Source organism: Colletotrichum graminicola (genome assembly GCF_000149035.1).
Source record: "Colletotrichum graminicola M1.001 genomic scaffold supercont1.11, whole genome shotgun sequence".
In the NCBI taxonomy this organism is placed as follows: domain Eukaryota; kingdom Fungi; phylum Ascomycota; class Sordariomycetes; order Glomerellales; family Glomerellaceae; genus Colletotrichum; species Colletotrichum graminicola.
In genome coordinates this window covers 430189-458182 of record NW_007361015.1, presented here as the reverse complement: position 1 = coordinate 458182, position 27994 = coordinate 430189, and the positions used below count along the sequence as shown (strand labels likewise).

At 54.1% G+C, this 27994-nt stretch overlaps 6 protein-coding genes across 6 annotated transcripts; 5 read left to right on the top strand and 1 right to left on the bottom strand.

The window, feature by feature from the left end:
- GLRG_03680 (uncharacterized protein) lies at window positions 1–1773 on the top strand (the record flags this gene model as incomplete). The annotated part of the gene is made up of 2 exons (XM_008094365.1): window positions 1–102; window positions 331–1773. 2 exons carry the CDS (start codon window positions 1–3, stop codon window positions 1771–1773), a joined length of 1545 nt encoding a protein of 514 aa, XP_008092556.1.
- A 3715-nt stretch (window positions 1774–5488) lies between these two features.
- GLRG_03679 (uncharacterized protein) lies at window positions 5489–7436 on the top strand (the record flags this gene model as incomplete). The annotated part of the gene is made up of 6 exons (XM_008094364.1): window positions 5489–5565; window positions 5633–5837; window positions 5913–6197; window positions 6253–6316; window positions 6417–6716; window positions 6769–7436. The coding sequence occupies 6 exons, from the start codon at window positions 5489–5491 to the stop codon at window positions 7434–7436; spliced, it is 1599 nt and encodes a 532-aa protein (XP_008092555.1).
- Window positions 7437–10772: 3336 nt separating this feature from the next.
- On the top strand, window positions 10773–11777 carry GLRG_03678 (3-oxo-5-alpha-steroid 4-dehydrogenase; the record flags this gene model as incomplete). The annotated part of the gene is made up of 2 exons (XM_008094363.1): window positions 10773–11331; window positions 11389–11777. The coding sequence occupies 2 exons, from the start codon at window positions 10773–10775 to the stop codon at window positions 11775–11777; spliced, it is 948 nt and encodes a 315-aa protein (XP_008092554.1).
- A 19-nt stretch (window positions 11778–11796) lies between these two features.
- GLRG_03677 (Alkbh6 protein) lies at window positions 11797–12699 on the bottom strand (the record flags this gene model as incomplete). The annotated part of the gene is made up of 2 exons (XM_008094362.1): window positions 11797–12162; window positions 12574–12699. 2 exons carry the CDS (start codon window positions 12697–12699, stop codon window positions 11797–11799), a joined length of 492 nt encoding a protein of 163 aa, XP_008092553.1.
- A 1935-nt stretch (window positions 12700–14634) lies between these two features.
- GLRG_03676 (uncharacterized protein) lies at window positions 14635–19429 on the top strand (the record flags this gene model as incomplete). Its single annotated transcript, XM_008094361.1, has 3 exons — window positions 14635–18529; window positions 18582–18811; window positions 18866–19429. 3 exons carry the CDS (start codon window positions 14635–14637, stop codon window positions 19427–19429), a joined length of 4689 nt encoding a protein of 1562 aa, XP_008092552.1.
- Window positions 19430–20944: 1515 nt separating this feature from the next.
- GLRG_03675 (TGS domain-containing protein) lies at window positions 20945–22571 on the top strand (the record flags this gene model as incomplete). Its single annotated transcript, XM_008094360.1, has 5 exons — window positions 20945–21227; window positions 21313–21841; window positions 22016–22124; window positions 22280–22400; window positions 22552–22571. The coding sequence occupies 5 exons, from the start codon at window positions 20945–20947 to the stop codon at window positions 22569–22571; spliced, it is 1062 nt and encodes a 353-aa protein (XP_008092551.1).
- Between the last annotated feature and the right edge of the window lie 5423 nt (window positions 22572–27994).

The following is a 27994-nucleotide window of genomic DNA, read 5'->3' as shown; positions in this document are numbered from 1 at the left end:
ATGGCACTGAAAGGCCGCAGGTTCGCACTGCTGGCCGCCTTTGTCATTGTTTCGGGCCTCTTGATCTTTTCGCAATCTCTCTACCCAGAGAAGCTGAGCTGGGTGAGTTTTCCGTCGTCACTCCAGAGTTTTTGTCGCTATTTGATCGCGTCGCAAATCACTCCGTCAGCCTGGACCTTTTTTTTTCGTATTTACCTTTTCTTCTCCTTGTCCTCGTCAGGAGAGGATTGCGCACACGTGCCGATCTGGGCTGAAACACAAACGGAACACCTCGCGGAGGGGCCCTGAGACACACGTCGTAACTGATACTGACGTGACATTCTTCGACAGTCCGAAATCTCGGCTTCCCTTCCTCCAGGAAGCAAGTCTTCCGTGCCATCTGCCAAGAGCAGCCAACCGGGCTCCGTGGGCGTCGGCCGCTTCCACTTCCTCATCGCCGCCAGCGCTCCGAACCTCCAATTCTGTCGCACCCTTGTTTCCTCGACCGTCAACCGCTTCGGCGCGCCCGTCATCGCAGGATGGAACGCCACCGGGGAGAATGATGCTGCTCTCTCGCACCTGGCCAAAATCCGTGTCGTTGTTAAATACCTCGATGAGCTGCCCCAATCCAACAACGACGATCTATTCCTTATGATCGACGGCTATGATGTTCTCCTCCAGTTCGGTCCCGACGTCTTGATCGACCGCTACTTCAAAGCTTCCGAACAAGAGGATGAGCGCATCATCCAACAACTCGGCCCCCAAAAGGCCGAGACTCTAGCCGGGCCCCTCGGCCGACACATCTTTTTTGGCGCCGACAAGGTCTGCTGGCCCGTCGACTGGCGGCGCCCGGCATGCTGGGCTGCCCCCGCGGTCCCCAATATGGACGGTCGAGAGTTCGGCCCTCTCACGAACACGGAAGACATGGCCTTCAATCACCCGAGATGGCTCAACAGCGGTACCATCATGGGCCCCGTCAAGGAGGTCCGCGAGATGTTCCGAGCCACCCTCGACCTCATCCATCAAGTGTACGACCCCGAGTTCGAGTTCAGAGAAAGCGACCAGCTCTACATGAGCGACGTTTGGGGTCTCCAGGAGCTGGAGCGGATCCGGATGCAAAAGGATGAAGATCCTGAGGCCGTTGTCATGCAACCCCCGGAAGACGGCTTTGTTCCTCGCCTGGAACCCGCTTTCAGCTACAATTCTCACATCGCCTTGGACTACTGGAGTCTGATGTTCCAGACATGGGCTGGCTACACGGAGTGGGTGGACTGGCGCAAGTTTGTTGGTCCCCTTTACTCGTTCGAGGTTACCCAAAACCACCGCAACAACTCGGACTTTGTCCCTTGGAGCCTGCACATGCAGGCGGACGGCATGAGGTCGTTGAAGCGCATCTTTAACACGACGTCAGATGAGACCATGGGCGGGACGGTGGATGAGCTGATCCGCAAGTCCGAGTTCGGGGCCAACATTATCACCAGACAGACGTTTCCCTTGCTACATGTAACAGGAGAGAAGGGCGCTCTGGATACCTTCTGGCCCCGCATGTGGTTCTATCCCTACGGGCGGTCGCTGGTCCGGTCCGCCATCAAATGGTTCCGGGCCGAGGAGCACTATGCGCCTGAACCGATCAACAACAGAGTGTGGTATCCAGCGCATCCCTATCCCGAGAAGATCAGGGAGAGCGATGCCGGCGCCTGGTCGGACGCTAGCAACGACAACGCAACCGTCTACTGGTTGGGTTTTGATGAGCTCTGCGCAGAGCATCACGGCATTCTTTTTGGGGAGGCGTAACCCTTCCTGAATGGAGTCTACTATACGGGGTTTCATTCGATTGAGAGAATTTGAGCACCTTGGACTACATGGTCTGGAGAAACATTGCGCAGATTCCATGGAATCAGATGCATTGAATCAGTAGCAGCAGAAAAGCTATTGCAGAGTAGGGACGGCAACAACAATGGTCCATACTTGACACAGGACGTCACGGCTGGCATCACACATTTGAAATTCAGCACGCAAAGATTTAATAGACGTGTAATTGTGCGCGTGCTTCTTTTGTATAACGCAGCGTTGTGTAGGACTTCGGTTTAGAACATGGCGACGAGAAAACAATAAGACACGGCCATCAGAGGCAATAATCTTTCAAGACATGACTTTTTTTTTTCCTCGGCTGAACTGTCCACTGCAGGGCGAATGCACAGTGTCTTGAGGAGGAGATGTGTCTGTCTCGGCATGGCCAGGTCGATGGGAGTGAGGTCGAGTTTGACTCTCCCCAAGGTGCTGTCGGGCAAGATGGTGGGCCATGCCGATTACGTAGTACTGTGGGGCTGGGCGCAGGCGGGATGTTTTCCCACCACCACCCTATAACAATCTCTCCAATTTGTTTGATTTTTTTATTTAGTTATCGTTCTTAGAAAGGTTTTGGCCATGCCCTGCAGTAGCTGAGCTGGGACAGGCTACCTAGGCTGCAGTAGGTGCGTTTTGCGGAAAAGAAAACTTTCCGAATCGGGATGCATCTTGGTGTCGACTCTTGGCGTGATTGGTCCCTTCGTCGTGCGTGAAGAGGCCGTCAATGGCTAGGCCGCCAAGACGGGCGGTGGTGTAGCTCACTCTTAAGTAGGTAGGTAGCTTGCCTGGCTTTGTACATCAGGTCGAAAGGGGGTGAGAGGCAGAGACGGAGAGACGGAGATGGAGACAGAGAGGCCTGAAGCGAGAGCGATGAACCTTCGTATGAAAGGTTTGTGATATGTGTCTGAGTCACGGCGACAGTGCAGGTCTCGGTGAGTCTGGATTTTTTTTCTTCTTTTTTTTCCTCCTTTTTTATTCCTTCCACTCTTCGTTCTGTTGCACGCGGTGAGCTACAACTTCCGGCTGTTCGTCATAGGCACTAGGTTTGTTACTGATTTTCGATTTATTTATCTAGAACAATCAATAGATGGATAGGCGAGATCGCGTGGCTTGGAGCTCTGAAGACAGTGAGACATCGCGGCACGCGAGGCGGGAAGGGGGTTACAAATCAAGTTCAAGTGAAGCAATCCTGGTTTCCTTTCTTTTTCTTTGTCCCCCTTTTTTGTGATATCTTTTTCTTCCCCGTCGCCTCCTCAAGGCCGGAGGGGAAGAGAGAGCACGAGACTTGTCGAGTCAACTGTAATGAATTAGGGCGGAGGGCGGAGAGGAGGGGACAGGCCTCTCTGCGAATGGATGAGTTGCAGCTTGGCAGATTTCGGTTCAGCTGATGTTCCCCACAGCTTCGACATGCATCCGTCCCGTCTCTCGGACGAACTGAACATGTCGTAAGCACGGGAGAGAGCGCCACCGTAAGAAACTAGAGATATAACTATGTATCCAGCTAAAAGTCACTTGCCTCTCACCGACCGCTGAGCAGTCCTAACCTGTTGTTGAAGTGGCAGGGCCGGAAGGGGAGGGCGACAACTTGCTCTTCCCTCTTGGGGCAGGTGGCCAGGACGTCCATCGAAAAGGGGAAGTGGCTCGGGTAATGTGACCTCAAGGTGCTCCCAACAGGGTTGGGAAATTGATCGATGATGATGAGAATCCTGGGCAAGCAAGTCCAATAACCGAATTGGACGCTCGTCCTCCTAGTACGGCCTCCTCATTGAACCATTGCATACTACGGTCAAGATCTATGAAAACTCATGGAAAGAAACACACGGTCGGAGCATGGGAACAGAACATTGGCTGTCGAGAGCAACACGCCCGCTCTTTTTCTTTTCTTTCTTGGCGCTGCCCGCCTGCTTGTCTTGAGTTATTCCCGTTTGGTGAATCCGTCTGCTTACCGCTGGCAGTGCAATGCCATTTCAAGTTAAAGCTGCTGTGGCTTTCGTCGGATTGTGGAATGCCAGTCGGTTAAGGAACCTCTGGGATTCGATGCCTTCGATTTGCAGCCCACCCACCTCGTCAAATGAGCATCGGATTGGATTGGCTGGGCCAGAGAGTAAAAAGTGTAATTTGTATAGAGACTTGTATTTTTTTTTAATATAGTAGTTATAAGGCTTAACTTAAAATACTGAATTCTATAATTAATACGGAGTATATAGTATAGATCTAAAGATTATTATAACGGTTTTCTAATATAGTTTTATTTTTAGTAACTATATATTATTATGTTTAAGTTAATATACCTGATATTTAAATAACTTTTTTCTCTAGAAAAAATATAATATATATTAGTACTTATATTAAAAATAGACTTTTTATATCTTTAATATAAAAGTAGGTCTACTTCCTACAAAAGAAATAAAAATATTACTAAATATTAAAAAATAGGTTTAGTCTAAACTATATTTCTATATACATTTATACACACTCTATAGGCTAATATATATATATACTTTAGCTACACCTAAAAGTCCTTAACACTTGTATTAAATTTGTATTTTTTTTGTTAAATCTCTGGGCTGGGCCACGTCGTTGAGCCTACAATTCTGCCCTTTCTAGTTCACTCGGGCGATCTGGCACCTTTTCCCTCTCGTACATCCGTCCACTAAAGCCACCGAAAAACCTCTCTCACTAGCTCCTTCCTGCCTTGCCAAGCACATCACGACCCTGCACCCCTATGCAACCCACCCCACGATCCACCCGCAATGACAGAAGCCACCCCCAAGGAGCGTCACTCTTCGCCGCCGAGCTCACTTCTTCTGCGCTGACGGGGCGGTCTCAAGGCAGCCAATGGAGGCGCTGCGAGTGTCATATACGAATTCGATAAATTCCGGTGCCTGTTTACTCTACTCTCAGACCCCAGCGGACGTCCTTGCACTCGGAAGGATGCTTCATGCATCCCGTTCTATCCTCCTCTAGCTCTCAAGCCGCGATTACACACCGGGTGCAGCTGCCTAGGCAGAGCCAGCCACTCCTCGTCCGCAGATTTCTATCCGCTCTACTTGACCCCATTGCATTGCATGCCCTCCGTGTCAGACTACAGCGGCGCTCTTAGCCTCGACAGGCAGCAGTAGAGGGAGGCGAGCATGGCGCGCGCACGCGCACCTTCCACACAACCGCGTTCCTGCCCACGCTGCCTGTGTACGACTTTCCCTGTCTCGATGTGAAGGCTGATCGACGGCACTTTCTTCCCTCTGGAATGTCCCATCGCGCCTCGCTCAGGGCTCTCCTCCTTCCCATAGGGCAGCCTTACGGAGCTAGTCTGGTTTCTGTTTCCTTCCCCGTACCTGTGCCTCAGACCAAGAAATCCCCGTCGACTGTCTCCCCCCTTGCCGATATAAGGAAGGGAGCTGCCGCGTTCCGTTGCACGCGGGCTCCCAGGAAGGCGTACATTTGGAGTTGCAGACATAGACAAACAGGCAACTTCATCTCGTTTCAGTAAACATCAATCTGATCGTCCATCCCATCACCCATCCCATTATTAATCCGATCGTCAATCTGATCGTCAATCTGATCACAACGCCTGTCCTTGTTTGGGCAACGCCTCTATCTATCCCAGTAGAACTCTACCTCTTCTCACCATAGACAGTTCGTCTGGGCCAAGCTGCCCATCATGACGGCCCCGTCTGTCCCCATTAACTACTCTTCAAAGAGACTGATCGTGTGCTGTGATGGCACATGGATGAACTCGTGAGTGCTACCGTTTCCGTGTGCCGTCTCGGCTGCGCTCACACCAAGGTGCTAACCTTTCGTACAGGGAGAGCGGTTACGTGAAGCCCTCACTTTGGAAGCGTAAGGGCTCCCTCCAGATCCCGTCCAACGTGACCCGTATCTCGAGATGTTTCCGCCGTAGGTGCAGTGACGGCCGTGTCCAAGTAATCGAGTACGAGTCGGGCGTCGGCACGGGGAGCAACACGCTCGACACCCTTACGGGGGGTGCTTTTGGCCTCGGTCTCGGCGAGGTGAGCATCTCCTTCTGGACTCTGTCCATTCTCATCCTTCCTCGTCCTAGAGTACAGGGCTTACGTACCAGACAGAGAGTTCGCAACATATACAGCTTCCTCTGCGCCAACTACTGCGATGGCGACGAAATCATCCTCGTCGGTTTCTCGCGCGGTGCCTACATTGTCCGTTCCGTCGCCGGCATGATCACTGATCTAGGCCTCCTTACTCGTGAGGGTGTCGAGCACTTTTGGCCCATCTTCAAGGACATGGAGAACTGGAACAACCACCACTACCGCGACGAGTTTCCCACAGAGCCATTCGACAACAAGCCCAAGGGCGACGGTGCTGCAGATGTCTACCGGTCCAAGTTAGAGAAGGTTAGTTTGCTACCCTCTACAACAGAACGTCAGTAATGACAATGACGAATACCAGCTCGGCATGACCCGCGTTCGGCAGGAAGAAGGTAATGGAGAGCTCATCAAGGTCAAGGCCGTTGGTAAGTAGTCCTCGAATCTTTCATTCAACAATAGCCTCCTTTCGTCAATAAAAGCACCTTACCTTTCATATATACGAGAAGCCTGGCTAATTAAGAACAGCCGTGTGGGATACCGTTGGTAGCCTAGGCATCCCCCAAATTTCCTGGCTCAACAAGCTTGGCATCTACGCATCGAACCGAGAGTTCAGATTTTGGGACACAAGCCTTTCGGACAAAATTGAGCACGCATTTCATGCTCTCGCCCTCGACGAGACACGCTACTCTTTTCAGCCAGCAGTATGGGAGCGCCTAGAGGCCAATCGGCTCTCGACTGATCTCCGTCAGGTGTGGTTCCCTGGCAACCATGGAAACTGCGGTGGAGGCTGGAACGACCAGGGGATGTCCAATATCACGCTTGCTTGTAAGTTGACGTTTATCCATGCTTCACTGTCGGCTAACACAGAGCCACGTAGGGATGATGGACCAGCTAGCCTCAATTGGCGTCGAGTTCAATCACCGCGTCCTTGAACATTTCGTGCAACAGTCCGATTCTTTCTACCAATCTCAAAAACAAGGTGCTATGCCGTGGGCTATGGAACCCATCTACGGCCAAAACCACCCTCGCCGACCTTGGGGCTTGGGCGCCATCCAGAATTCGTCAAGTCGTCTTTACTCCTTGGCCGGCAAGATTACCCGTTCGCCTGGTCTGTACAAACAGGTTAACGCCGAAACGGAGGCCCCAAGCGCCCATTTCCTCCAGGATACCAACGAGCGAATTCACTCGTCGGTGCGGACTCGCCTGGCCTGCAAAGGCCTTGGACTCAACGACGTTGGCGTATGGGACAACCCTGCCATGAAATACTGGAGGCTTGTCCGTACAAAGGCCGAATACAAAGATCCGGTGCCCAACCACCCGGCTTGGGAGCCAGAGAAGGACGGAGAGGCATGTATGAAGCATCCTTCTGAGTGCGAGGACGGCCGCTGGGTCTGGGAGTACTGTGGGCCGAAGAAGAACGCCCCCACCAGCCCTTTGGCAAGAGTTATGGTTGAGGAACCTCTAGGACCGTTCGAGCGTTACTTGTTGAAGTTGACTGGCGGTACCCCCAGTGTATACCAGCTTGCCCATGAGAACGCCCAGTAATTCTGGGGAGCTTTTGTTTGTTTCTTTCGCATAGTACAGTTCACCGGCACATATATAATACCACTATACATAACAACCTAATACGCACAAGCCCAGGGTGTAGTGTGAGCGAAGCTAGCCACAGAAGTGCGCCAAGCATGCGTAGAGGGGGGAAACCGCCCGAGCCGCGGTCCAGAGCCCGTGAGGACGCTCCTACCCGGATGATTCGAAGCTTGGTATGTGCTCTGTTTCTATGTCCGTCTTGACTAGCAGACTCGTAAATATACCCTTCAACTCCGCTGATTCACTCTGTTTCAAAACGTCGGCGGTAAATCCATGACACCTTTGGTGCCAACAGTTTGGGCAATATCTGTCTCTAAGTGCGTGGTATAGACCATGACCATATCTAAGCCACCCGAATAGAGATGATGGCGGATATCAACTGCTTCTAGTCTCTATATCCTTAGAGTTACATAGGACCTATACAAGCGAGCACGAAGCTTGCTGGCACACTGACACCCCTGCCATGCCTAGGAGTAGCGAGGACCGCAACGGACGGAGCTGCATCTCGCGAGTTGATTCTTATGTAGTTTGGTCCACGATACGTAACACGTATGCCTCCGCAAGCACAGAGAAATCATAACCACCTAGGCTTCTCCTGACACTGTGGAGTGCGCTTGTAGATGCCCGGGATCTACCAGTATACCCAAACTCCCCATCTGTATTCCGGTTACGTTCTATGTTTCTTCGCCCCCCCCCCCCCCCCCCCCCCCCCCCTTTAAAACCGTTTTGTTAAAATTTTGTATAATGTAAGGCTCGTCCCCACCAGATCACAAAAATTTTTGGACTGACAGGATTCCTATTGTAGAAGTACGGTGTTAAAAGGCCCGTAGGAACATCACAAGGGGAGCCGCCATGCAAAATGATAAGCCTGCGAAACGCGAGTACGCCGGCCAGCAGTGTTACCACCCTGTTATTCCAGTGTCTCGTACCTACACGCGTAATTAGGCTTTGCTTAACAATCATTACCGTAGATGACAGATCTCAGCCACCTTCGGGTTATTGTTATACCCATACTGTAGAGCTTACCTACGAACTACTCGAGCATCTGCCTTTGTTAAGAGCAGGTGTTAGTGTACATAGATCTCAGCTCTTTTTTTTTTTTTTTCCCCCCCCCCCCCCCCCCCCCCCCCCCCCATCTAAGCCGTCTCTGCCACGCGGCCGTTTGCCTGAAGCCGATTATCACATGTCTCTCTATACGGCTTATTACAGTCGCCTGTGTAGCGCTCCAACCCCGCCGTAGCGTTCAGCGTCAATCGTACGTCTCGTCTGCTGCCTACCTTTCCACGGGGCCTGTCTCCCTAGAACAGTCCCCTCCAACCAATGCATGCAATGACTAAGAAAACACGACCGTTGAGCGAGGTCACATGTTAGAAGCCAAACGTTCCTGGCTCGTTCACTGGTGGTGACGGCTGGCTCACTCATCAACGGCCAGACGGACGGGTTCAACTCGCTAGAACTACCGGAGGCGATTGCCAGACGTGTCGGCCTAGGGAACTGCGGCTTTCCTCCCGAGGGTACAGGCAGGAAGGAGACGTCTGACAAGCTTTAAACCCAGGGGTAGCGAGGCAGCAAGTCGGGGTACATGGGTCAATAAGGCCACAGATGGACAAGAAATAAGGCGATGGGTGAAGGGGAGGGTGGAAGAGGGGACGAAGGGCGGGGGAGCAGGAGTAGGAGAAGGGCCCCGTGGGATATATGGCAGAGCCTTTAGTGCTTGAGAGAGTGAAACTGGAGGGATTTCTGACGTATTGGCAATATGCCATTCTATACGTGTAGATGGATGATGTTTTCGGTTCGGGCGAACGCCAAAGTCAAATATCGCCGACTCCCTCCTCCCATCCCCACCTGTTTGGTCTCAATAGTGTCACATACAGTCTGTGAGTGGTTGGTATTACCGTCTGGTCACACCGCTGCTCGTTCTCTAGGATACTGTCGTTTCCAAGTGTGTAGGTAGTTTATATTAGAGGAATAGCTAATGGGATGTTCTGGGTGGAAGGGAAAGGCGCTCTTCACCTTCAGCACGTTGGCATGTCACAGAAGAATATGGAAAGTAGTTGGGTAATCTAACCAAGAGTATTCCGACGCCATCAATGTTGACCTTCATTCAGACGACATCAATCATACTAATCACACTTGAACCCCCCCCCGACCATAAGCGAAGACCCTTAACGCCAAAGCAATTCCATATTCGTTCGTAGGTATAGGCAGCAAAGCTGGAACAATTGGCCGACTCAACCCACCCGCCAAAGGGCCGCCCTTGACTACTGATTCCAAAGCCCCTCCCCTCCTGCCCGTTCCTTGCCTCAAGTCAACATAACTAGTTGCACTGCGGTGCACTGTGGCTATCAACAGCTACTCAGATCTATGAGCTTGATGAAAGAGGTGCTCCATTCACCACGAGACACTTGCAACCACCTGTAAGGACCAAGTCACTGGATGAAGGCATACAGTAAGTGCATCTGCGACATCGTTCGGTGCACAAATTCAACAGCGGTGGTCTCTAACATCTGGCGTCGTCCGCGTAGAGGGCAGTGGCTTCGGATATGTTGAACAGGCTTCGACGATGTAAGGAACCTCCCCCCTTGCAAAGTTCCGAGTATGACTCGAAAGAGGGAAACTAGGGAGGATAGGTTACGATGGGTTGGTCGCGTGGTAAGGGTTATGGTGCGATGGACGCTGGGAGGGGATCGAGGCAAAGTGTTGGAGAGCTTGTGGGCTTCACGGAGATGGAGTCGAGAAAAAGGTCGAGGACCCTTTATACACAGGCCGAAGGGCTGTCGTAAACATAGCGGCTCAGTGGTGCAAGCCGCCCCTTTACGAGCCACGGTTCGCCCATTCTGTCCATGCCAGCGACCAACCAGGCGACCAACCAGCGGCCGCCCTATGGCAGTTCCAAGCAGAAGGCAAACCCCCGACAGCCTCACTGCCACATTCCATAGCGCCCCAGAGGTCTTATCGAGGCAGACCAAGTATGCAACGACGCACCTGCGCCTCTCCGTTGTTTAGGACGCCTTACGAAAAGGGGTGCGTCGCTCGCCTCACCTTGGGCGGGAGGATGCAGCCTGCTGATCCCTCGGGTTTTCGTGCATGCTTTTCAAGTAGAAGCTCCGCCTTGTCGACTTGGCTTCCAAAGCTGACGGGTGGCCCGCCATGACAGCAGTAACGGATCCGGCCAGTAGATGATCCGGCGCCGCCGCAACATAGACCGTATCAACACCCCTCGAGGCACTGTACTACGCATATCCCTCCTCGAACTTACCACAGCTGGCAGTGCGCGTCCACCACGGCCTCATCATGGCCTCCCTTACACTCGTTACCGAGGCCCTTTCGGCCTTCACGCCCGCTCAATGGTGCCAGATATTCTTCGGAGTCTCCTCGGCGACCATTCTGGCTATACAAATGATCCCCAAGGCTGCCCACCACCTGCTCCTTGATTACGGCCCGCGTTCGCTGACCAGTACCGGTGGCCAGGCGAAGGAGTCAGCTGGACCCAAGGGATCGAGTGTTTTCATCAGCATAGTCAGAGCGGTGGCCTCAGTTGGCCAGATCCCTCACTCATGGTTTATGCACTTCTACGTTGCGTCAGTCGCGAGCTCGGTTTTCTGGGCATGGCAGTATCTCCAGGGGGGCTCGGCCATCACATCTATCGCAGCGCAGCAGGCAGCTTCTGGAGCTCCGTCTATGAGCTTCGAGCAGACGGTCCTTGTCTGGGCGCTTATGGCTCTACAAGGTGGAAGGAGACTCTATGAATGTCTGTTTGTGATGAAGCCGGGGTCTTCCAAGATGTGGTTCGTCCATTGGCTGCTCGGACTGGGATTTTACCTCTGCATGGGCGTATCCATCTGGGTCGACGGTTCAGGCGAGTCTCTTTACGCCAGCCCCGCCTCCGGTTTTCACTGACCTTGCTTAGTTTCCCTACGAGAGACAACTAAGCCGGATTTTGGGAGACTGCTGTCGCCTGCCGCCATCGTCGGAACGGCTACGTACTTGTACGGCTGGACCAATCAGCACCTGTGCCATAAACACCTGGCCGGCCTCATGAAGTACTCGTTGCCAGACCGTGGCCTTTTCCGATATCTCGTCTGCCCCCACTACACCTGCGAATGCCTCATCTATCTGGGTTTTGCCATCACGGCCGCTCCGGAGGGCCAGTTCATCAACCGTACTCTCCTATGCGCCCTGTGGTTCATTGTTGCCAACCTTGGCACAACGGCTGACGGAACGAAGCAATGGTATGCGCAAAAGTTTGGGCCTGAAAAGGTGGCTGATAGATGGAGAATGATTCCGTTCATCTTCTAGGCGCACTTGAGCCGCAACGTCATTTCTTCCCAAACAACCCAAACTTGGCCCCAAGCTTCGAAACCTGCATCACATCGCGATACGTGAGGCTTGTTCTGGTTGCACGGATGTTTCGGCCGGCAGCGAAATCGGATCTCGATCGCAGGAGGTCCCAATTCGCAATATTCTCGGCTGAAAGTCCAATGTCCTCCTCGATATCGGCAATCCCATGTAGGAAATCGGTGTAAAGGTCATCAGTCGTGACAAGGAGGCTCCTAGGCTCCTGGAGAATGCGTCCCACGGGCTCCGGATTCAACCCGCCGTCTTCTTTGCTTTCGTAAAGGTTCAGGCACAGGCTTGCTCCAAGGCTGACAGTGCACACGACTGGATGATAAGCAGACCCGTCCTATAGCTAGTATGAGATTCAAAAGCTCCTCGCATAGACCACCTACCGTGTACTCAACTTATGCGGCATGATTCCAACTCCAGGAGGATACTCGTTAATCAATACATGGTTCGGCCGCTTGTGAGGGCTGTCGGCGAAGAGATTGGACGGTTCAGAACCTGCGACAAGAGGCAAGGAAAGAATTCGCGAGACCACGGGCTCTTGAAGCCAGTATGGCAAGGCAGCGTCAATCAGCTTGTTGTTGACGAGATCAGACGGCCACGTTTGAAGACGTCGATGAGTCAGTTGTTTCCAGCGGGGTTTCGGCGCATCAGCTATCTGTTGCGTGAAGAGGGCCGATTAATAGCCGCAATTGCGAATGGGGAACATATCCCCCCCCTTTTTGAGAGGGGGGGGACAGAGGCATCTTACCTTTTGCAACAGAAACTGTTCCTCCTCCTCTGATATAAAGTTTGCGATGTAAAAAGACGACGGCGGTAGCTTCTTGATCCTGACGTCGTCCAGGGAGGCTGGCAGGTTCACAGCTCTCGAATCCATAGTGGCAGGCTTCGCCCCACGTATGCGATGGGGCGCAGGTGGTGCGATTTGGCGCTGCGCTCAACCTTGTGTATGGGAAATGCCCAATAACGTACGTGACTTGTTGCTGATGTGGATGGCGAAGTCGAAAAAATCGGCATGAACGAGGGGTACCAGGTCAATCGTCAAGCGTGTGAGCTCAAGCTCCGACTGGAACGTGGTGGGTGTGGGGAGCCCAGCACCTACTAGTAATTAGCCAAGCGCCAAACGCCAAACGGCTCTGGGTTAAGCTAGGAGGTGGAAGAGGAGACGAGAGCGGGAAGGTCATGTGGGGAATCGACGAAAGGAGCTGGAAGCGGAAGAAGACGTGGTGCCTTGATTGCCTCACGTCGAGCCAGTTTTGCCAGTCGCTTTGCAAGTCGTCGCAGGCAGGCAGGCAGGCAGACGAGGGACGAGGGTGTGTTGGGTGGCGTCGGAACAAAGGAAGCAAGAACGGGACGCTTGCTCCAAGGGGCGCTAGAGGAAACCAGGCGCCGGCAGGTGTTAGCCACGGCAGATAGGATTGCATGACCGTCAAGTGTCCGTTCCCAGTCACACCGGTGCGGCGCTGCTCAGGCTGCCATATGTCGAGAGCTCTCTGTTTCCAGGCTCGATTATGATTCGCTGTTTGAATTCGAGATGCGACGACGGGGGAGGGGAAAAGGAGGAGCCAGTTACGACGCTGGGCTCTGAAGGTGGTTGGGATTGGCCGAGGTTGGGGGCATTGGGAAATCGAAGGCTTCGGTACGTAACTTTCGGGTAGCACCAAAAGGTCAGACCTGCAGTAAACTGGGATGGCTTGAGGTTTCCCACCCAGGTACCTACCCAGACACCTACCTACATAGTATCCGTACACGTAAGTATGATGCACGATGTAGGCAGGTATGGGGACAGCGAACTAGGTAGTAGTATGGAAAGACCAGGCCAGCAATGCTGCGGGGGGATGGTTTTGAATTGAGATCTTGAGGACAATTTCCGACGGCTGACCGTCCAGGGTCAGGTGGTTCATCATGCACCTGGCGGTGCTGCTTGCAGAGCCAGAACCAAAACCAGAGCCAGAGCCGGAGCCGGAGGCGAAAAAGGAAAAGAGAGATTAGCGTCGCTATCTCTCAACCTTCCATGTAAGTACCTATCTTTCTGAAGCAAGGCGGGTGCCGGGGCTAATTCCAGGTGGTATCCTCGCCCATCCTCGTTTTAGGGGTGTATATCGACGGTACCTGCCTCCTCAGCAAACGACCGCCCATCACCCAAGTACCTCGAAATCCAGTTTCGTACTAAATTATGTGGCCTAGTTCTGACTGCATGTGTGAGCGTCGTGGTGCCCACCTCAATCGTCAGGCTGCCATTGCTACACTACTGACTGACACCGCCGCCGCTACTACCAGGTGCAGGCTCTCGACTGCCTGCCTGCTGTCGGTGCTCCTGTCTGTCCCGTGTCCCAAAGCCCAAGTGTCCCCCCTCGGGTCCAATCAAAGATGTGGCGATCAGACTTTTGACTCCGACGACCTCTCGCGGCCCCATTTTCTCTACCTTCAGCCATACCGAAGCGTCGAGCGTCACTGCCAGAGCCTTTTTTCCGCATTACTTACCCACGCCGCGTCCATCGAGCCCATACGCATTATTCCCACTCGGCCAGGCGCTTTCTTTGTTTTTTTTTTGTTTTTTTTTTCCCTTTCATCGTCGACGTGATCCAGTCTCTACTACATCCCACTCTACCACCCGCCATCGACACTCGACGCCTGCTTCGCGCGCCCCCGTGACTGCCCTACCCAATTTCTATTAGGGGGTGTCGTTCCACCGACTGAGGAATCGTTCACCGGCCACAATCAATTCAATCAGCACTCTCGACTCTCTTTCTTTTGGCCGACCCTTGGCCAGGATGGTGCTGGCCGGTTTTTCGACCTCTAGATAAATGATATGGATGCGCAGAATGCTGCCGGGTCCGACAAGCCGAAGCCCGTCGCTGCTGCGGAGAAGCGACCGGGCAGTCACCAGCCTGACGAGTCCAGAGAGTCAACCGAGTCCAACAGCAAACCTGCAAAGGCTGCGGACGAGTCCATCAAATCTCCGCCTCATCTGCCCAAGGACATCAAGTCTAGCGTAATCGTATCGCGCGCTCCCCCCGCCGCCGACGACGCTCCTGCCGACCGAGACTCGGATGCCGAAACCATCGTGTTGCCTGGTAAGGATGGTCACTCGCCCTCCAAGGTGAGGAAGGTAAAGCACGAGGATCGCAGCGATGGAGAGCCCCCGCCCCCCCCGCTCCTCCGCAAAATCCGTGATGCCAGTGCTAGCAGAGACGGCGACAAAGAGAAGATGGCCGATCCTCCCCGCCTGTCCGAAATGGCCTCCTCGCTCGGGTTGAAGAAGAAACGCATCCACGATCAATCCGTGAGGAGCAAAGACGGTTCCAGTGGCCTCAGCTCGGCTCCAACCTCGCCTCCCCACCACATGCGTCGACCTGGTGGGCACTCCGACACCGACACGGGTGCTGACCGTAGGAAATCCCCCAAGCTGTCTATGAAAGACCGCGCCAAGTCCACCGATAGGACGATACCCCACAAACGCAAAGCTCCCAGGGCAGACTCGGAGGACGAGGCGGAAAATCGAAAGGCCCGACGGCAACGCATCATCGCGGACCACAACAGTGGCGTCGAATCTCGCGCGAACCGCCTGTCCAAGGAGCCAAAGTCCTCCTCTTCATCCAAGAGGGAACACGACGGCCACTCAAGCTCACGCACCAGATCCGTATCTCCCCACCAGCCACGTGCCCACCGGCGGAGCGTTTCGACGCAGCTGCCTGCAAACTCTTCCAATGGCCTGAGTCACAAGAAGAAGCGCTTGCCTCCCCCTCTGCAATCAACTGATTACCATTCCGACGAGTCCTCTGCCAGCGGCAGCCCTCATCCTCGGAGCTCCAAGCTTCGCAACCTTTCCACGCCCGCCACCGCTGAGTCAAACATGTCACCCGCCAAGATTGCGCCGCACAAGAAGCACCTCGACGCACACGGCCAAACTTTCCTTGCCAGAGCGTGTGCTAGAGGCGAATACGACCTTGCTAAGCAGAGACTGGGGGAGCGACCCGAAGACCTCAACGTAGCTGATTACGCTGGCAACACGCCACTGCAGATCGCTGCGATTAATGGTTACGAGGATATCGTGAAGCTCCTCATCGACGCCGGCTGCAACCTGGACTGCGTGAACTACGACAAGGACACACCGTTGCTGGACGCCGTCGACAATGGTCATTTGGGAGTGGTAAAAATGCTCCTCAATGCCGGAGTCAATCCTCGGAAGGCCAACTTGAGTGGCGAAGAACCTTTGGATCGAGTAAGCGATGAACTGGAGAACGCAGAAGAGTTCCGGGCTGCGCTCGTCGAAGCAAAATCCAGACAGGGTGATAGAAGGCGCACATCCGAGGACCACCATCAGACCGACCACCCCGACAGTCGATCCTCTCACGGGCCAGACAGCCCTCGACGATCACCGGCACCCTCGGCTGCTCACGCAAGTGGGCGTCGGGCCGGTACTGTAAGGGCAAACAAAACGAGCAACCACTTACTGTATATGTCACTAGACGACAAGACACTTCGACAAGCTGCTGGCAAGGGAGACGAGGAGACTGTGACACGGATTCTGCAGGTCAAGGATGGTTGCGACGATTCGGAAGCCATGGTTGCGGCTGCTCGAGGTGGCCACGAGGTGGTTATTCAGCTCCTGCTCGCATTGGGCGGCGCAAACCCAGATCCTGCTCCCGTCTCGAGCATGCCGCCCGAGTTTGCAACACCCATGCTGGCCGCGATTGGTCAAGAAAACATCAAGGTTGTTAGATTGCTCTTGGATCAGGGCAACTTCGACCCGACGCGGCGGTTCAAAGGCGAGACATACTACGAGATTGCCCGACGCCGACAAGGAACGAACTGGAAGGACGAGGAGCACATGCTCAAGGAAGCTTACGATGCGTACCGAAAGTCGCATCGCGACATCGCCAAGACGAAATCTCCGAACAGGCGCGAGCGTGAAAAAGAGCGCGAAAGGGAGCGGGAAAGGGAACAAGACCGTGAGACGAAGCGCCAGGGCCGCAACGAACTCAAAGACGAAGCTCGGCCACACAAGCGCAACCTTTCTAGCCCCCCACGCGATCCGGAGAAGAGGAAAAAACTCTCCACTCGAAACGTCACCAGTCCGAAAGAAAAGCGACGGGCTGACTCCTTCCACGACGACCAGGCTTCACCAAAGCGTGGTCCTGGCAGACCTAGAAAAGAGGACCGATTGCCAACGATCGCCGTATCAGACCGAGAGGCATCCCCCGCACTATCGCAGAAGCAATCAGTCAAATCTGTGAAACGAGCAGAATCCGACGTTGCTGCCATGTCGTCTGAAGGGGAGGCTGCCAAACCTCGTCGGAAGTTGGTCTCCAAGGGGGAACTCCGCGGTGAGAGAGAGAAAAATCGACGCGCTAGTATGGTGTCCACCACTTCATCCATTAAGGACCCTTCAAGCCCTCGCGACCCCAAGCACGACGACCATCCCGAGAAGCCAAAGGGTGAGCCCCTGTCAGAAAAGTACCACGATCGCACCAAGGCTCTCAAGAGGGACGAGTCTAGAGACCGGCTTTCTGTTTCAGGCGACAACTCTTCCAAGAGACACCGGTCCAGCGTCACTCCGCCCCATTCGAGCATGGGCGATAAAGACGAGGGCGAAGCTCCCGTGAAGCGAAGGCGACTCGATATCGACGGCAAAGAGCGACGACCAAAGTCGACAGCATCTCCCGACGACCCCCACCGAGCTTCTCGCGACGCCCCCCTGCGATCTAAGTCAAGTTTGAGGGATCAGGATGACAGCGATCGCAGACCGTTCAAACCCAAGGCCGACCCTGAAGGTCACAGAAGGGAGTCCGGCAAGTCCAGCAACAGCGATAAGTCCAGCATTCACGTCAAGTCTGAGGATGTTGACACGGATATGCCTGATGCGTCAGAAGTGAAAGACACGATTGAAGCGGATTCGCGTCTGAAGAAAGACCGTGAAGAAGAGAAGAGACGCCTGGAAGAGAAAGAAAGGCGACGGGAGGAGAAGCGTCAGGAGGAGAGGAAGCGCCGGGAGGCCGAGGCGGAGGAAGCTCGCAAGAAGGAAGAAGAACGCCGACAGCGGGAGGCGGAGGAGAAGAAACGAGAAGCCGAGCAGAAGCGGCTGAGAGAGGAAGAGGAGGTCAAGCAACGCGAGGAGCAGGAACGCAAGCGTAAGATTGAGCTGGAAAAGAAGCGGCAGGAAGAGGAGCTGCGGCAACGGCGCGAGGCCGAAGAGAAGAAAAGACGCGAAGAGGAGGAAAAACGGCTTCGCGAGGAGGAGGAAAAGAAGCGGCGCGAAGAGGAGCTGAAGAGAAAGGAAGAGGAAGCCCGGAAGCAGCGGGAGGAAGAGGAAAGGCTTCGTAAAGAACAGCTGGAGCGCGAGGCTGCTGAAGAAGCGCGTCGTCTCCGGGAAGAGGAGGAGCGCAAGGAGCGTGAACGAAAGGAACGTCTCCATCGCGAGGAGATGGAACGCAAGCGGGTTGCCAGAGAAGCCGAGCAGCGCCGGATCCTCGAGGAACAAGAGCGTTTACGTTTGGCAAAGCTACCTCCTCTGTTACGCTGGTTGGACAGTTGCCCCAACCCCAAGACTCCCGAATTTGCGGCCAAGTTCAAGCACATGCAGGGGGTGCGGTACGACACCATACGCCCGGAAGCTACCGGCACGGCCGATGGCCGAGAGCAGTGGGTGCTCAACACTCATGTTGCGCTGCTTCTTGGAGAAAAGGATCTCGCCTTATCAAGATGTAAGTGCCCCCAGCGCGGGACAAATCCAGGATATCACTAACAACAATCCAGACACTGCTTGGGAACACATCCCCGTCTCGGATGTCGCCAAAAAGGTTATCTGGAGACTCGAGTCAGACCGGTATGCCCTGATCAGCGAGGGCCTCTACGAGCTCGGAGCCGGTTTATCGGATTACTACGGCGAAGGCCAGGGCCCCTTTAAAATGAGCTACCGCACGAAGGAAAGGCTCCGTGGCGAAGCAAGGGAGAAGTTCCTGAAGTTGGACATGTTCTTTGTCAAGGTAAGTGCTACATTCCGCCCCTTGCAAGTGGGATAATGACGAACGTGTCTTTAGGTGTCGGACTTGATGTTCATTGTTCCGAGTATCCCTCACCTCCGGAGTCTCAAAATGAGCGTCGAGTATCGCGAGCTCCCAGAGGATGAAGGCCAACTTTACGGATGGAAGGTCCCGCAAAAGTGGAAGGAAGATCCGGACGCTGACCGATTTTATGGATTCGCGCCGAGGAACAAATATTACATCGACGGTGTCATGGTCGAGGAGCAAAAGCCCGGAATGTCTGCCACAAGTAACACTCCCTTTCCCGAGAAACGGGTCCCTCGAAAGGGATTGCAGCAGGTTTTCCCGGGCGACCCCGACTATGCTCGCGTTTGCAAAGAACAGGGGCTGGAGCACCTCTTGAACGGCACGAACCCCCCGGCGGCGCTGCCTAATGGCGGGCATTTGTCGCCGAGAAGCCAGTCGAATGCTACGGAGTCATCGGTCGAGCCGTCGAATGGCTCCCAAGCTCTTGTTCCTGGCCCGGCGCCCGTGCCGGCGCCCGCTCCTGTACCAGTATCGACTGAGCCCAAGCTTTTACCGAACGGAGTTAACGGCGTCTCAGTTTTGGATTCCAACTGAGTTGAGTTGATTCACGAATTAGATCACACGAGTCACACTATTTAATATACAACAATGCGCATGCCTCGCAGTAACGCCCGGAAACGATACATGATTAACCATTGGAGTCAGCAGAAGTCTCCGAATCGCGGTTGAGCATCTGGTCTAGCTGTCGTGTCGCTACTCCTTGCGGCTACGGTTCTTCGAACCGATCGACATATAGGCTTCGAGACGTCGCTGGGCTCCCGCGCTAGCTCCAACGGCTTTGGATGACGGAGCACTGTATTTATGGGACAGCCGTTTGCAGTATTTGTAAAGACGAGGAAATAAGACGTGCCTATTTGTGGGCAAACGATGGACGAAAGACGGTCACGGCTTGAAAATGTTGGAAGCAGGGCTGGGTGGTCTGGGATGGGGTTTCCAGGCGTAAAACGTAGATGATGAAAACAAACCATTCAAAACGCACCATTCTCCCTATCTCTCTACTGATAAGCCCGTAAAATTTTGACATCTCACGACGCTCGCTGTTTGAACATTTGCTGGGACGCAGGGCTGAGATCGCGAAAGACTTTTTGAGTTAGAATGAATCTGGCTCTGACATCACCAACGAGGACCCAGGCGACCCGACCAATGAGAGCCGCCGAGACAGCAAAAAAATGGACGGCCGCCCCCGCCAAAATTTTTATACATTGTATGTGCCTTTGGCACCGCCGCGCCCCTCCCCGCCGTTTGCCCCCCCCCCCCCCGAAAAACCCACCACCACAAAGCCACCAGCTTGCCAGGACGTTATCACCAACCCCAATCCAATCCAGTTCAAATCCTCCGTCGTTCCACCCTAAACCCGGACAGCCGTTTCCTCTCTTTTGTTCGCCGATTGCGTCTGGAGAACTTGCGCATCTGAGAGAAAGAAGATAAAAACACCAACACGAAAACGCATCACGAACACATTCGACGAGCCTTCTTTTTCCTTCTTTTCCTATTCTTTGCTCCGTGATACCCCACTCTCTTTTCCGAACTTGCGCTACATCAGATCTACAGTCGGCATTCGACGCGCGCGCTGAATAGGCCAGGACGGTTTTCGGTCCCAACCTAGCCCTTCCATCGAGTAGCAGCGTCTTCGGGACGAGGAAACCGCAACCATGGCGACTACGGTGGACAAGGTATGTTCGGCCTCATGGCCCTCTGCTTCGGGCCCTCGGGCCCTGCCGTACTTGACACCGCTTGCTAACCTATGGATCGCGTACAGATCAAAGATATCGAGGCCGAAGTACGTTTTCAACCCCTCCTCCATCATCATTGTCCTTCTCCCCACGACTCCTCTCGCGATCGCCTGTCGTCAATGACGTCGAATGGCTCCCTCGAAGCCCCTCAGCTGATCCGGCGAGGGCTTGCTCCTCCCCTCGCGGCGTCGTCGACAGCACCCTTATCTAATAATCAGCACCTCGAACCCCCTTCAGGTCACACACATGAACCTCATGAAGAGACGAGGAAAGCTTCAGGAACCTGGACTAACCATGAAACCTCTTCTCACAACAGATGGCCAAGACCCAAAAGAACAAGGCCACATCCTTTCACTTGGGTCAACTCAAGGCCAAGCTTGCCAAACTCAAGCGTGAGCTGCTGACGCCCTCGGGCGGCGGCGGCGGCGGCGGTGCCGGCTTCGATGTCGCGCGCACGGGTGTCGCGAGTATCGGCTTCATTGGCTTCCCGTCCGTGGGGAAGAGTACGCTCATGAGTAAGCTAACCGGCCAGCACTCTGAGGCCGCCGCCTATGAGTTCACGACCCTGACGTCCGTCCCTGGTCAGGTCACCTACAACGGTACGAGAGATCCTTGTCCTACATGGACGTGAGCAGAGTGAGACGAAAGTGGAAAAGAATCAGGAGACTGACAAAGTGTGCTCAGGTGCGCCGCTGCAAATCATCGACTTGCCCGGTATCATTGAAGGAGCCAAGGACGGTCGCGGTCGTGGTCGGCAAGTCATCGCCGTGGCCAAGACGTGCCATCTCATTTTCATCGTGCTCGACGTCAACAAGCCCCTGACGGACAAGCGCATCATCGAGACAGAGCTTGAGGGCTTTGGTATCCGCATCAACAAGAGCCCGCCCAACATTACGTTCAAGAAAAAGGAGAAGGGCGGTCTCAACATCACGAGCACCGTGCCGCTGACGCACATTGACCACGACGAGATCAAGGCCGTCATGAACGAGTACCGCATCAACTCGGCCGACATCGCCATCCGCTGCGACGCCACCATCGACGACCTCATTGACGTCCTCGAGGCCAAGAGTCGCAACTATATCCCCGTCATCTACGTGCTCAACAAGATCGACGCCATCAGCATCGAGGAGCTCGACCTGCTGTATCGCATCCCTAACGCCGTGCCCATCAGCTCCGAGCAGGGTTGGAACATTGACGAACTGATGGAGGCTATGTAAGGACTATTTCTACCCCCCATCCTCCTTTTGCTTTCGAGGCCCCCCTCCCGGATGGATGCCCCCCTGAGCGGCAGCACAGCCGAGACAATGCCAAGGCTTATTATTGTACTCTGGAACATTGAACTTGCAAGAACCCAAGAAGCTGACAATCGGTCCTTACTGGCGCGTAGGTGGGAGAAGCTACAACTCGTTCGCGTCTACACCAAGCCCAAGGGCAAGCTGCCGGATTACTCCCAGCCCGTGGTGCTTCGATCGAACCGGTGCACAGTCGAAGACTTTGTGAGTACTGACCTCGTCATTTCTGAGGCAGCCTCCGACAGCCTCCCTGATCAACACGGCGCGAGCATCCTTTCCCGTCTGAGACGAGGGGTTGTGTTGCATCGCTTGCTCGTTTGCTTTAATCAAGTGCTGACTGAAACGTTTCCTCTTCACAGTGTAACCAAATTCACAGGAGCATTCTTGAACAGTTCAAGACTGCCATTGTGTACGGTAAATCTGTAAAGCATCAGCCTCAGCGCGTCGGACTCGCCCACGAGCTAGCCGACGAGGATATCGGTGAGACTCTTTGTCCTGTTACCCCCTCCTTCTTCCTCGGTGTCAAGGCGTCCTTGCTCTCATGCTTTTTATTCGGCCATTTGACCCGGTCGAGGAAAAAGAACCGGGCCAAGAGAGAGAGGCAAATGTGACTAACATCTGTTGACTTTAGTAACAATCGTCAAGCGCTGATGAACGCGGCAACAAGCTAATCTGCGCATGGCGACCGCGTTGTCGCCATGCCCCACGTCAGGTGGACAAGGCGCCGGGCGAACCCCCTTTGGTGGGAGAAAAAAAAACAATAACAAGCCATTTGCTTCTTTTCCTCGCCTCCCCTCCCCTCGAGGTCTCTTCTGGACCCCGAGGTCTTTTTTCTTGCTCGCTGCGACCTCAGTCGACACTGGTTCTACAACACGGCGTGCAATATCCAAACAGTTTTCAGCAATTTGAAGTGGCAGGTATCCACACACACATACACACACACACATGTGCGTAGCCGGTCAGTCCGGACCATGTGCTGCCAACTGCAACTCGGAGACTGCCGCCATATTCGGGACAGGGGTGAGTTGTGGTGATGGTGGTGCCACTGCGTATGGGCACGCGGCCGCAAGCTGTCCGGAGAGCGTTATCTGGTTATCTACCTACTTTTGCCGCCCAAAGGAGATGGGCACGAGAGGGCGATGTTGGGTCAGTGAAGCAGCGTTCTCGCTCTAGCATTATAGAAGAGGAGGAGATGCAAAGACAAAAGGAGAAAAAAGTAAAAGGGGGGCCGAGGAGGAGGAACCTGGCTTGCGGAGTGTTGGCTTAATTGAAGCGGCTTCTGGACTACATCTCCACAGTTTTTTAGTTTCCCCCCCCTCTTGTCCGTCATTGCGCCCCCTGAGAGGAACGCTGTATGTGTGATGTTATAGCTTCGGGCTAGTCGTGTTGCGTCAGAATTGTGAAGTCAGGGCCGTTGGGCACTACTACTACGTAAGCTGCCCGGCGGAAGAGAGTGCCTGACTTGTACAAGCTTCGCCCGGTGTCGTATCTGTGTGTAGGGATGGCACTGGCTGGGCCCAGAGCCTCGCTAAACGCCCAAGAGTTGTTGTCCCCGTTGTCGCTCTCGCGTGCCGTTATCGTCATAACCAACGTGATCACGGATGGGGACGGACTAGCCGTGAGCCATTCGGGCGCACCCCACACATTGCCACCATTCGGTGTCGTCGGCCAGCAAGTGGTATGAAGGAAAGATCATAGACGGCCTGCATAGCCGAGGGTCTTTGTTTCTGCGGCCGCACTTTTCCCAGCAGAAGCGCAGGGTGCATATCCTGTCTGCAAGAAGCACCACATGCCCGCGCGGTGCTTGGGTGCTCTGCAATGCCTCCGCGCGGGACAAGAGGGTGGGTGGGAGAAGCATGCAGCTTCAACGCCCACATCCTGTTCCTGTTGCATGGGCTGGCAAGAGCGGGCAGATGTTTGGGCGAGCCGGACGGGGGACCCCCTGGAACGAGGACAACGTCGGCGCTTAAACCAGAGCCAAAATGGCACCCTTCTCCCCCCTCTCTCTCTCTGTCTGCTGCCACGCTCATGGATCTGCGTCGAGAAGGGATCCGATACCGCTTGTGCCAATGCCTTTCACTGCGAATCCTGATGAGAATCGTCCCCGGCGGGATACTAGTAGTCCCGTGCCTGTATCTTGCTTACTCTGTGAAAAGAAGGTGAGCGGGGGAGCTTTGGGATCAGCCAGACGCAAGCCGCCCTCCCCATGACCACCTTTCACAAGGCTTGCTTTACCGCCCATGTCAAGCATATTTTGTTCTCGCGCGGTCCCGGTTTTCTTTCTTTTCCTTTTTTTTTATCGCCGGGAGGATGTGTCAGTTAAGGATGGATCCACCACGCCCCCTTCCCAAGCGAGCCGTGATCTCATAATCTCATTTTCATCTTATCCGAGGAAGACGACTGGGAGAGGTCCCGAGTCCGCGATATGTGACGAAGGGAAAAGAGGGGATTGCAGAGATTATGGTAGCAGCGAAAAGTCGCCGGACGATCTTGGCTTCTTGTCTCGACACCGACTCGAGATTACCCACGCGCAGATGAATGTATCCGTGCCTTGCAGCAGATACAGATGAGGCGAACGATGGACGATAGGACACAGACCACGGGAGAACGGCTGCAGGGAAGGCGCGCGCAGGGGCAACACAGACCGACGGACGGCGGCGGATGCTGCGCTGCGATGTTGCTCGCGCTGACTAGGTCCCCTGCTTACTCCAGGGCGACATGAATCAACCAGCGCAGGCTGGAGGAGGGGCTCGGGAATAAGTAAGCTGTACGGATACTGGCGCAGCTATCATCCCCTTCGGGAGGCTTGATGGCGAGGGCTAACTTTGAACGTGCCGTGTGTGCATACACAGGATGGTTAGCATGAAGCCTTGGCCCGGGGTCGTGTGCCACCGAAGGCCCATATGGTAGGGCAGTCGTCTTAAGTTGGATGACCAACTGGCAGGCCATGGGACTCGAACGGGACCGTCTCCGCAGTCATGTTGGGACGTTGATATTTCAACGTCGATTTTTGCGATCATGGGTTCTCAAGGACAAGTTCTGGGGAATGATGCGCGGCAGAAATTGGGTATTCGGCGTCGAAAGCCACTAGCATGGGCCTTCCTTCCTAGCTGTATCCAGAAAACCCGGGGGTGCAAATCGAGATAAAGCTTCCATTCGCTGCTGCAATAGTCCGTTTCAATGCCGTTTTGATGAATCCCGTTACCCATCTAGAACGTCGGTGATACGATGCGAGGATGGGTCGTTGAAATGAGACTTTCTCTTCGTTCTCTTTGAACTGTCCATTCCGACATGTCCATCAATCATGTACGTAGATTGCCAGGCACTTTCGTAAGATTGTTTCCACGACTGGTGCGAACTCAATGTTGAGCGATCAGATACTGATTCGGGCAACGTTCGAGTCGGTTTAGTCTAATGTTCCGCCAGCCTAGGCTAGGATGTCGCCGGAAGGGCCCGCTTCATATTAAGAACGGCGCATGTTGCGGGCCAACGCGGGTGGGTGCTGGTCGACCCTGGGCTATGCCCCAATCGCAATAGCATGTACACTTCGGCCAAGCGCCTAAGCTCTCTAGGATGAAAACATCCTTCCGAGAGGTTTGGCCAGATCCTTCCTCGAGAGCCTAAGTGGGTAGATGGTTCAGGAGGTTCTTGCATTCAACAACTGTCCAAATGGGAATCAGTCCGCGACGAATTGGCTTCGCCGGAACCGCTTCAAGCGCGAATAATGCCTCCTGACCAATGGTAAGTGCGGTAAAGTCTGATGAAACCAAGAATTTGGTCCAATGAGAATGCTAAACACGATCTGAGCGTTGCTATTGGCCAGCAACAACCCTCCAATATCTGAGCTTGGATCCCAAACGGTGCATACGCTTGTCTCGTGGCTTGGAAAAGGGAATTCGGTGACCTTGTGGGGATATAGCTCCCTAGATGTGACGATGGTGCTGCAGAGCGCACGAGAGGCATCAGGGTTCTACGGTGTGAACAAGTGGACCGTTGCTGGCGATAATGCCCTAATGATTGCCCTCTGGCTAGGTAATTCGAGACGGAACATACCTGTCTCGAGGCCCGTTCCATGACAAGCTAGCCAGATCTGTCAAATTGCATCGAAGCTGTTTGTTCTCCCACCGCATGACCACAGGACTGAGGTAAGTGGACCACACAAAACTGACCAAATGGACCGACAATCTTAGCGACCGCAAGTCGTGTTCAAGACAGGACGTAGCTCTTCAATCACGGTCCACGATGAATACGACGAAGGTGGATGTCTGATTAATGGAAGTCAAAGCCTCGCAACAAGACCCTGTAGGAAACCGAGCACCGATGGCCTAGAGGGTGCGTCATGGTGCTTCAGGTAGGCCTTTAGCCCAATACCAGGTAGCATCAAGGCTCCATGAATTGTCATGGACATCCGCATATCAAACTCGGGATGTGAGATTAATGCGTTTGATTTGAAGGCTCACGCACGTTTTGGTGTAGGACGAGGCGTGGTATTCCACCAGACTGGGGAAGCCCCTCCATGGCCGAATGCATTGATCGGCACAGCCTGCCGTAAGGGTTTATGCTGGCAGCTCTGCCAGGTTAAGTCGACTTCACTTGGCCGAGGCTGACAAAATGGTATGCTGTTTTGATTATTGCTTACAAGTTACAAGGAGCTGAAGGTTGCTTACCGTAGCCGAAAGCGATAACAGTCCGTGGGGAAACGACCGGGTATCCGTCTGCGAGAGATGTTTGTTATAGGGCCATGAGGCCACACCCCCTCCCTCAATGCTCAATGGTGCCTTTGGACACCAAGAGGAGTGTGGGACATCGGGGTTGCCCCTCCGCCCCTGGTAGCAGAGTAGGGCAAGGATGGGGTCAGGTTGCCGGCAGACCATCCTCAAAGCCTCAATCGATGGCTTGGCAGCTTCGATGAAGGGCGAAATGAAGTGGAAACGAGGTGATGTATCAGCGTCGTGTGTTGGAGAGAGTGACCGGAGAAGGGCGTACCAGCCGAAGGGTAGTTTCGTAGCTAGTGCTGGGTTATGCGCACATGGTTTCGATGCAGAAGGGGGGTGTGGTGGTGGTTGTGGTGGTGATGAGGTGAGGAGTCGATATTTGACAGAGCTGGCTGGGGCTTTGCTCAAAACGGGACCTGATCGGAGGTTCATGTGGTGCAAAAAAGCGCTCTTCTGTTACATTATTCGCGCAGTTGTTTGGCCTCGTATTCTTCGAGGGAGACAGTATAGCGAACCGAGGCAATGACGAATTGTCGGTCAGAACGGTATCCGTAGCAGGAGTGTCAGATGATGAAGTCGTTGAGTGGATGTGGTTCTAAAAGGTCAAAGTAGGTGCGTAATTAGATAGTTACTGAGTAGGTAAGATGTGTCTGAGCGGCTGGGTGGAGGCAGGTATCTGGAAGACGTCGAATAGAATTGTACCAAGCCAATCAGCTAAGGTGGCTGGAAGGTAAGAAAGTTGGAGCTCTGATCCTGTCAGGGTCTGCAAGTCAGAAGTAAGCCTCCTACTGGTTCTTTTCGCAACCCCCCGGCGACGACAGCCTTCGACCAGAGAACGCTTGTAAATCGTTCGGAGCGTTGAAGCAGGGAGTGGTGGCTAGAGGAGCTAGAGCTTCATGAGTCGCAACGATGGAAGAATCATAGGCATCAGTGTGGCGGGGGGAGAAGAAGCAAGCAGAGGATAACCCCTCGTGGACCGGGGGTGTCGGTCGGGTCCAAGCTTGGCTTTGCCTCTGCAGTCTCCGTCCTCTAATGGACCTTGAGAACCATCCGGTCCAGACGACCTACACAAAAGAATCCGGGCACGCCACGGGATCAACCACCCACCTTGGCCTGGCTACCGATGTAGACAATCCTTTGGCATGTCCACCGGTGCGCCACGAGCGTACGTTATGGTATTCACTATAGCCGGTTACCACGGACGATCTTAGACATCTTTAACTAATCCTGTGTAATACGTGAATATAATTATATTCTAGGTGAGGCCGGTGATGTACTAAGAATATATAGCTAGCTTGCCCTGACCATCATTCTGCTGATCCGCTTAGCGAGCGGTTTGATCAACGCACCTGTCTGAAC